At 62.4% G+C, this 9,665-nt stretch overlaps 1 protein-coding gene across 5 annotated transcripts; it reads right to left on the reverse strand.

Moving 5' to 3' along the window:
* Positions 1 to 9,595, reverse strand: CALY (calcyon neuron specific vesicular protein). Of its 5 annotated transcripts, none has more exons than XM_036027478.1 (6): positions 9,351 to 9,595; positions 3,646 to 3,800; positions 2,554 to 2,667; positions 1,621 to 1,734; positions 373 to 715; positions 1 to 148 (listed from the first exon to the last, which is right to left on the reverse strand). In XM_036027478.1, the coding sequence occupies exons 2-5, from the start codon at positions 3,778 to 3,780 to the stop codon at positions 395 to 397; spliced, it is 684 nt and encodes a 227-aa protein (XP_035883371.1). In that variant the 5' UTR covers positions 3,781 to 3,800; positions 9,351 to 9,595; the 3' UTR covers positions 1 to 148; positions 373 to 394. The 5 variants fall into 5 exon arrangements, with proteins under 5 accessions (XP_035883371.1, XP_035883370.1, XP_028368467.1 ...); XM_036027477.1 differs by having other exon boundaries at positions 9,410 to 9,594; XM_028512666.2 differs by having other exon boundaries at positions 9,343 to 9,594.
* Between the last annotated feature and the right edge of the window lie 70 nt (positions 9,596 to 9,665).

Here is a 9,665-nt window from a genome sequence, read left to right on the forward strand (position 1 = left end):
GGTGGGCGTGGATGTGAATCTTTACTCAGAGAAAAGCGACAGAGCATGGGGCGCCGGGCGGCGGGCATCAGCGGGGTCCTGGGGATGGGGCACGACCACGAGGCAGGGCGGCGTCAGAGGGGTGGTCACAGGTGCCGCGGTCGGGGCGCTGCGGGGCGACGGGAAGGGGTGAGCGGGGCGGAGGGTCCCGCCCCCTGTTCTCCTGACGCCCCCTCTGCCCCTCCCCGGGTCCCAGAGGCCAAGCGGACGAACAGCATTCCCAGGTATGGCTGGCGGGCCGGGCGGGTTGTGGGGGCGCGGTGGTTGGGCAGAAGGAAGGAGGGTCTCCGGGTCTGAGCGGTGGTCGGGGATCACCCACCATCCGGGGCTCACCTGCCGGGCTGCGCGCGGGCCATCACTGCGGGGCGGGGGTGGGGGGTGGCGCGCTCCCCTCCGGCGGCACCACGGGGTCCTTCTCTCCACCCGTGGCGGGCTTCCCGGGGGGCACGGTGGCCGTGGCTGTGCCCGCCTGGGCGGCCGCCTTGGGCGCCTCCTTCGGAGCCTCCTTGGGTGCCTCCTTGCCGGCGCGGCGGCTGGGCCTCCAGGGCGCGGGCAGCTCGGCGCCCGGCTTTCCGCTGGGCTGGTAGGCGCCCAGGGCGGCCATGATGCGGCGGTGGCGCTCCGGGTCCAGCTCCGAGTAGTACATCTCCAGGGTCAGCGGGGTGCACATCCTGTGCTGCGGGCGGGACAGCGGGGTGGGGGCTGGGCCCGGGCGCTGCGGCCGGGCCCGGGGGCGCGAGGACGCGGGGAACTGACCGGACGCGGGAGCCACGTTTGTGGGCCGCCAGGGACGGCCGCCCCGCTGCCTTTGTGCGGTTGGGCGATGCTTCGCACAACTGCCCTCAACACGTTCGTTTCCGCCCGAATTTCAAGCCCCCACAGGTGTGCCTCCCATTCGGAAGGGCAGGCTCCACGGGGAGCTCAACCCTTCTCAGAACCTCAGAACCAGGGTGGCCGCTGCCCCTCAGGGCAGGGAGGGAGGGGGCCGCGAGCGCCTGCACCGCAGACAGGGACCCCGGGGGAAGCACAGCGAGCCCTCCGGGCGGGCCCCAGCCGGGCTGGTCTCAGAAACCAGGGGTTAGGGTGAAGGGAGCCTAGTCCACTGCTGGTAGGTCAGAGGCTTTAGAAAAAGACACTAAAAATGATAAAAATCCTTGTTAAAGAGAGAAAACAGAAGGGAGACACTGCTTACAGACTATGGAGAAAATGCTAATGCCCCATTCCAGACAGGCCAGGCCCCAGTCCGTGAGGCAGAGACCAGCCTCCGGGCAGGGCAGGTGCTGAGCGAGGAAAGGCTGGTGCCCCCCCCCCCCCACTTCCCCCCCAGCCCCTGCACCTCCGGGCCCAGGTTTTACTTCTCAAGTACAGGGAGGTAAAACCTCTCGCCACAACACCTTTTCCTCGACTCCTTCAAAAGAGGGTTTGAGTGTGCGGGGGAGGGGGGGCGGTCATGGGGGCACAGGAACGTTGGAGATCAGGTCCCCAGGGGAGGGGGATGCTGCCCCAGGAGACCGCCTGGGGCTCCTGCCCGGCCCTCCCTCTGGGGCCCCACCCCAGCCTGGGGCCGCCGGCCCCCCTTACCCGCAGCAGGAAGCCATCGGGGCAGGCGAGCTGGTCGTACCAGATGGCCTTGTACATGATCAGGACGCAGCCCAGCAGCGCCATGGCAAAGGCGATCATCCGCGCTGCGGGCATCTGCGGTGGGCAAGGAGAGGAGGGGGGTTGGGGGGCACCAGACCCAGCCTGGCTCCTGGGGCAGCCCTCAGGGCGGGGCTGCGCACACCACTGAGCCCCCTCGCCCTGCTGGCCTAGGGGCAGGGTCGCCGCCATCTCGGTCGCCGAAACAATAGGTTTTACTACTGAAAAATGGAAGGCTTTAGAAACAGTACAGGAAGAATGAGAACTGTCACCACTGGAAGAGTGAGGAGCTAAAAAAGGCTGGGAGAGCCCTGGCTGGTGCGGCTCAGTGGATTGAACACTGCCCTGTGAACCAAAGGGTCGCCGGTTCAATTCCCAGTCTGGGCACAGGCCTGGGCTGCAGGCCAAGTCCCCAGTAGGGGGCTCGAGAGAGGGAACCAACCATACATTGATGTTTTCCTCTTTTTCTCCCTCCTTTCCCCTCTCTCTAAAAAAAATTAAATCTTAAAAAATATAAAAAAGGGTGGGAGGAAATACTTGCCAGAGTATACAGCAGGGAAAGTGACTGCACAGTGTAGAAAACCAACCAGTCACCAAGGGAGAGAAACAGCCCACTGGGAGGCGGGGGCTGCAGGCCTGCCAGCCCCAGGTCAGCCTGGTGCCGCCCCGCCCCCCAACACCGGTCCCTGGTCCCCACCCCACCGTGCCTCTGAATGGCTGAGTCCTCGTCCAGCTTCTCTGACAGCAGGCGCCTGAGTGAGGGCCCCAGCCCTGGGTGCTCACGGCCCATGGCTGCCTTGGCACCTCGGCCCTGATCTCACTCCCCAAGGGACTGGCCCGGGCAGCACTAGGCACTGGGAAGGGTGGTTTGGTTACCCCGTGTCTTTCCTCTGAGTTGGTGCCAGCCAACTTCTGGGCCTCCAGGTCCGGGAACTTCTTCAACTGGCCTGTGGAGGGCAGTCCGTACTCCGTCTGGGTCTTGATGACCACCTGTGCAAAGAGATGGCCCAGGGCACACCGTTGGGAGGGGTGGGGAGGGTGGGGACTGGGGCTCAGCTGCCTGGACTGTCCCATGGCCAGGCTCCTGTGGCCGAGGCCAAGGGAAGGGGCATGCTGCAAGTCTGCTGGGTCCACGGCAGCCACGGCGCCAGGCCAGGCCACGGGTGGACCCCCTTCATCTTTGGACTGCTGTCAGCTCTGAGGGTGCCAGCTCTCCCCGCCTGGAGCTCCCCCTTCTGCGGCCCCACAGCGTGGCTCCCTCCTCCAGGAAGTTGCCCCTGACTTCTCTTCTGGCTCCCAGAGTCTGGAGGGCCCTTCCACAGGGGGCAGAGGCAGGTGATCTGTGGGCTCCCTGGGGACCGGGCGGAGCTTTCCCACTGGGACCCAGGGCTGGAACTGTTGTAGATGCAGCGGAAGCCCAGGTTGCTGGAGAGCTGCTGTCAGCCAATGCCTGGGGATCGGGGGCCTGTCCTCACCGTCCCCTGCCCACAGCTGGCAGACCTGGGTACAGGTGGCCACCCCCTGGCCCCGCAGCTAGGAACATCTTCCGGAGCTCACGTGGGACCAGGCGGGGGCTGTGCTGACCTCTGCTCCCCAGGGTTCCTGCTGAAAGCTCCCCTCCCCCCGCCACTTGCCCCAGGACCCTGTCTCGGGCTTGACTCAAGACACAGTGTGCCCAGAAGGGGAGGGTGGGAATTTTGTCTGCTGAGCCCCTGCCGGGCAGTGCCATGCACTGGGCACTGTCTTCCAGGTAGTGAGCGAACTCCCAGTCACCTGGGGCCAGGTCACCCCATTCACAGACGAGCAAAGGGGAGGCCCTGGGTGACAAGGGAGCAGACCGCATGTGGCCCTGGGGTTTCCGCCCAGCTGTCCGGCCCTTGGAGGGGGCCACTTCTACATAAACCACACTCCCCACCCCTTTGTCCCCCTGCGGGCTGGGAAGGGCCCCGGACTGGCCCCAAACCCTACCTGGTCAGGGAACGACGGCTGGAGCTGGCTGACGTCCAGGGGGCTGATCAGAGGGACACTGTCCATGGCAGCCCCATCCTGGGCCCCAATGTCTTTGCCCAGCTTGCCAGAGAAGCTCCAGCCCAGCTTCACCATGGTGGGAGGTGGTCCTTGTCCTGTCCAGAAGCAGACACAGGGTCGCTGCCCAAGGCCACCTAGCAGATGTCCACGCCTGCTGCCTCCGGACAGAGAGGGTCCAGGGAGGGCCGGCCCCAGTGCACCTCACACCAGAGTGGGGACGGGCTGTGAGGGGTCAGGCCAGGCTCCCTAGGACAAGCCAGGCGGGCCCAGCCGCAGGCTCCTGGTCCCTTCCTGGTCCCTGGGCTCCCTGCGGGTCACAGAGCCGTGCAGGGCATGGCACCTGGGACCAGCCACGGCCCAGACCAGCCACACCACAGCGACAGTGTTTCCCACCGGCCAACCTGCCAGAGGACCTTCTAGGGGCGGCGGTTCCAGTCAACAGAAAACAGTCCCCGACGGGAGCCCGAGGGTGCGGCCGCCAGACTTGGCAAACACAAACACAGCACACCCAGACGGACCAGAATCGCAGACGAGAAGGGTGCTGCTGCCGCTCGCTGGCGTAAGCACACGCCACGAGACTTGCAGTCGAGGACACACTGTTTCTAAAGTTATTTATTGTCGCCCTGGCTGGTGTGGCTCAGTGGACTGAGTGTGTGCCTGGAACCAAAGGGTCCCTGGTTTGATTCCCGGTCAGGACACACACCTGGGTTGTGGGCCAGGTCCCCAGTAGGGGGCGTGCAAGAGGCAGCCACACACATTGATCTTTCTCTCTCTCTTTCTCCCTCCCTTCCCCTCTCTCTAGAAATTAATAAATGAAATCTTTTTAAAAAATAAAAAGTTACTCATATCTACTTGGAACCCAAATTTAACTGGGCGTCCCGTGTTCTATCTGGCAGCCGTCCTGGAGACGCAGGAAGGAACATGAGTCACGGAAGAGGACCTCGTGAGTAAACCCGAGGCTCGCCGGACAGAGGCAGTAGCAGCGGCGCACACAGGCTGGAGACCCTGACAGGAGCGGAGAGGTTTGCAGGGCCTGGAGGAGGGCAAAAGCCCCTGAGACCTGGGGGTGGGGGGGCGGGCATGGCAATTCCACTTTCAGGGAAACACAGCCAATGACCTCCACACTGAACAAGTAGAAGAGTAAACTAAGTCAATCACAAGAAAAAAGGGACATCCTATGTCCACTAAGAACTCGACTCGGTGCTGAAAACCTTCCAACAAAGAACGCCAGGCCCAGACGGCGTCCCCACTGACATGTGCCAATCACGTCAGGAGGAAATAAGGCAAGTTCCACACAAAACTCTTCCAGAGAAAAGAACGAAGGAACAGCTCGTGAGGCTGGGATCACATGGCACTCAGACCCTGGCTGCAGCCCCCCCACGAAGATCCGTGCAAAGGCCCCAGAGGACATGCGAGCGAACGGAACCCAGGAAGATACAGGTAATGTGACCAAAAAGGTGGGGATGATTCTGGAAATGGCATTTAGTTTAATATCTGAGAAACTATTACTATTTTTCACCATGTGGACAGAATAAAAAAGACAAATCGTCTCATCAATTTCATCAGTCGTAGTTGAAAAAGTATTTGATAAGGTTCACCTTTTGTTTACTGGTTTTGTTCATTTGTTTTTTAGAGAGAGGGGAAAGGAGGGAGGAAGAGGAGAGAAACAGCCTGGCCAGCAACCCAGGCCTGTGCCCTGAATGGGAGTCAAACCAGTGACCTTTCGGTCCACAGGCTGGCACTCAATCCTCTGAGCCACACCAGCCAGGGCTGTTTACTGTGTCAAAACCTATCAGCACAGCAGGCAGTAAGGGTCACCCACAGAAGTCCCGCACCAACCCTCACTACATGGGAACAGTAAGAGCTTTTCCTTTAAGATCAGGATGGAGACAGAAGGGCCCTTTACTATGAGTTCTGCAGACTGTGGTGCTGGAGGCCTTAGCCATGCCGAGGGGCGGGGAAAAGAAGGAAGAGGAGAGGCCTGGACGAGAGGAGGTCACACGCACATCATCACAGGTAAAACACCTCCTGCAGGTAGGAAATCCGAGAGAATCTACAGGGAAATTCTGAAGACTGAGAAGTAAGTTCAGTGCGTTGATGGACTTAAGGTATTCAGAAATCAGTTCTACTTATATCAGTGACAAAAAAATTAGAAATTTTTTTGGGGGGGATTTTGTTTAAACAGCATCAGAATGGCCAACGCTCAGGAGCAGCTCTGGTGAGAGACGAGAAGGCCCTCCACGTGGAAAGCCACGGAAAACTCGCTCGGAGCATTACTGACTGAGACCACACGAGACCCGAATTCCTTAAGTAGGTGGGGAAGGCGTGGTCATGGCTCTTGGAAGGTTTCATGTTTTAAAATCTCAACTCCCCTTAAGATGTGTCTGCAGACTCAAAAATCCCAGTCAAAACCCCAGCAGGCCTTTTTGGTGTGACCTCGACAAGCACTGCTGTCATTGCCTGCGCAAGTCAGAGGAGGGACACCCCTGACAGCTCGAGGAGGACACGGGGGTCTCACGCCAGGCGCCCAGCTCATCTCACAGCAGGCGGATTAAGCCGTGTGGTGATGAGGCAGACAAAGACCCAGGTGACACTTGACACACACGGCCCGTGGGCCCATGACAGAGATGGGGCTGCACAGCAAGGCCGACGGCCACCTGTTGGTAAACGCATGCCCAGGGGGCAACACTGGGCCCGATCCCCACCTCCCACCACACCCAGAACAGGGGGAAGCCTGTTCTCAGTAAGTCAACCCGAGTGGGTGAAGTGTCTTGAAGGCGATATAGAATATTTCTCGGGTCTCATGGAGAGAATGAGTTCTTCAATACCATAACGAAGCACTAACCATAATAAAGGAAATACTGATAAGACGACTGCATTAAAATTATGAACTTCTGCACATCAGAACATAGCCTTCAAAGAGCAGGAACAGAGAACAGTTCGGTGTTTACAACCTGAGAGGGACCAAGGGCTGTTGAGGGTTCGACAAGCCCTGCCTGCATCCTGACCCCGGCACCTGTACCTGTGCGTGTGGCCCTACTCGGAAGTACGATGCGCTCAAGTTGAGGTCGCCCTGGATTACAGGGGCCCCGCTCCCGTGACGGAGTCCCCACAAGAAGGGGGAGCTTGGCTGCAGGCACACAGGGTGGCAGCCACTCGAAGACGGGGCACAGATGGAGGCATGCAGCCACAGGCCCAGGCACACCAGCCCCCAGAGGCCAGGAGGGGCAGGAAGGAGCCCCCAGGACAGCACGGCTCTGCCGACACCTTGATGTCCAACTTCTGGCCTCCAGATCCCTGAAAGGATAAATGTCGTTTTGAGCCACCCAGTCGTGGCCACTTGTTACTGTGGCCCAAGGAAGCCAGTGGACTCTGAGCAGGGGCCTCCTTTGCCCCTGTCTGCACCCCTGCAGGCTGCTGTGCCTCTCCACCCCCAAAGTCCTGTCCTAGGGCGACCTCACCTTCCACACACGCTCTCCCTGTAACAGCCCTACCAACACCTGCACCCACCAGGCCCTCAGGTGGCCTCTTTCTCTCCCCAGATCGGGTTCCGGGGGTGGGCCAGCAGGATGGGAACAGAGGAGGATCACCCAGGAGAGGCGCAGGACAGGGAGGTCAGGGCTCTGCAGGGGCGGTGGGGTGGGGTGGGGTGAGGGGCAGAGAGGGACATTGCACAGGGCCACCACTGCAGTGCAGAGAGGGGCTCGAGGAGGAAGGCTCTCCTAGGGCCCCGAGTCAGGACCCTGCACGCTGGGCCCCCTAGTCCCACCCCCAGGCTGGGGGCGGGGCCTGGCCAGGGCTCCGCCCACAGGGGCTCAGGCGCCGATATCCGTGTTCAGTGAGGCAGAGGTGGTCACGGAGGCCATCAGAATAGAAGCAGAGGTCCGGCCATCCAGTGCGAGGAAGGAAAGAGAGGTCCCGCCTAAAAGGGGCCAGGGATGAGGACCGGCATGCAGGAGAAGGGGCGGTGACATGTGGGGGGCAGCAAGTGCCCAGAGATTGAGGGGAGGTTGGGGGGGCTCCATCCCCCTTCCCCTGGGCGGTCTTCACGAAGCTGACGCCCCCGTGGTTCAAACACGCGGGCTGTGGTTTACAGAACGGTGGGTTCTGGCCATGAACTGGAAAGGGGTCTCCCCTCACCCCCGTAAGGCTCGGTCCCCTTTGAGCCAAACGTAAGGTCCGACTCTGACGCAGCAGGACATCCACTTTACATCGTGGGGGGTTTCCATGGCAGCGGAGCCGGGCCAGCGATGGCTCTTCTCCATAAAGAAAAGTGGCTATTGGGGGCCCTCTGGGCCCTCCGAATCTGGTTGCAGGCCCCATGCCCCGGGCAGAATGCTGGGGGAGGGGCTAGGCCGCATGTGGGGACCCCCCCCCCAACATGTCTTTCCTTTGCTGAGTCACGGGACCCACCGGGAAGGCTGGCGGAGCTCATTCACGTGACAGACAGAACTCCATAGAAAGGGGGAGGGGTCGTCCCTACTCCTCCCGCCGGCCCCTTTCCGCCGCACCACCACCGCGCTGTAATTGTGTCTTCTCCAGCGGGTCACCCGCTCCGCACCTGCTGATGGCTCCTGCGGCGAGGGGAGGTGCAGGTTTCTCCTCTGAGGTTTGGGGAGGGGGCGCAGGATGAGCGGCAAGTCGGTGCTGATGGATGGATGGATGGATGGATGGATACGGACCCTTAGGTGAAAGCCCACGAAGCTCGGCTGCAGGTCACGTCACAGACTCTTTCGCACCGCCCCCCACTCGGGATGCTGCGTCAGGAGAGGTGCGCGCTCCGGCACTAGCGCGCACGGGCACTAGCGCGCACAGGCGTGCGTGTGACTGCAGAGCGCAGGGGGCGGGCTGGCTTGGCTGAAACCCAGCGGATCTCCCAGCCCCCACCCTGGTGCCCTCCCACCCCTCGCCCGACAGGCCCGGAGTGCGTTTGGCTCCTACTTCAAGGACAGGTGGACTGCAGGCTAGCAGTCCAGCCCTCAGAGGCCCAGAAGAGGGGGGCGGGTAGGGGAGGCCCAGGTCTTCAAATGGCTTTGGATTCCCACGCACCAGCCACCTGTGGCCCCGCATCCAACGCCTGGCTGCGAGCGGCAGGTGGTTCTGAGAAACGCCCCTCCCTGCCCCAGGCTGCCTCTAGCCGCCACACGGCACCCTCCCCCCTCGCTCCCATGCCCCCAGCGTTTCTCGGTGCTGTGGCACGTTCTCTGCCAAACCCCTTCTCCCCTCACCTTACCCCCCCCACCCAGAGCCGGGGTCCTGGAACTGGTGCCCCCTCCCCATCTCCGGACTCCCAGCTCCCGCGGGCTCTCTCACATCTGCAGGGGTGGGGCCGGCTCCCAGAGAGGGGCTGCAGCCACCACGGAGCAAGGGGGAGGGTGTCCAGCAGCCCTAACCCACCCGAGCTTCCCCACTCTGCTGAAGACGGGGGACGTGTGAGCTGCTAGACACTGCGGCCCTTCTGGTAGGTCCACACAGCAGCTCGCCCCGTGGGGTCCCAGTCGTGAGGGAGGCCCGGGGACCACGGTCCAGCTCAGATCAGTGGCGCCCCTGCGCAAGGACCCCCCGGGGCTCGGCCTGCCCGCTAACGGGTCCCTCGCCGTGCCCCCCACCCCCACACTGCTACCCCTGCACACGCACCTAGTCACCTGCTCACGCCCCCCGCCCCCCTCTTCGCTCCACAGGGAGAAATGTGGAAATGGCTCACGGGTGGCTCCGACGGGCTGCTGCGGCGGGATGCGGTCTCCAGGCAGGGATGCGGTTCCAGACGCTTCGCAGCCGCAGCTGGGGCGGGGCGGGGGAGGGGCTGAGCCCCAGACCGAGGCTACTGTTGCTGGGGAGACGCAGACTGGGGGAGGGGCGCCTGGCGCTTGCCCCCCACTGGAGCTACACCGCGCCTCGCAGCCTCACACCCACTCAGATGTGTCCGCGCGTGCGCGCGCATACACCTGGCTGCAGGGCAC

This window comes from Phyllostomus discolor, chromosome 5 (genome assembly GCF_004126475.2).
Source record: "Phyllostomus discolor isolate MPI-MPIP mPhyDis1 chromosome 5, mPhyDis1.pri.v3, whole genome shotgun sequence".
NCBI lineage: Eukaryota > Metazoa > Chordata > Mammalia > Chiroptera > Phyllostomidae > Phyllostomus > Phyllostomus discolor.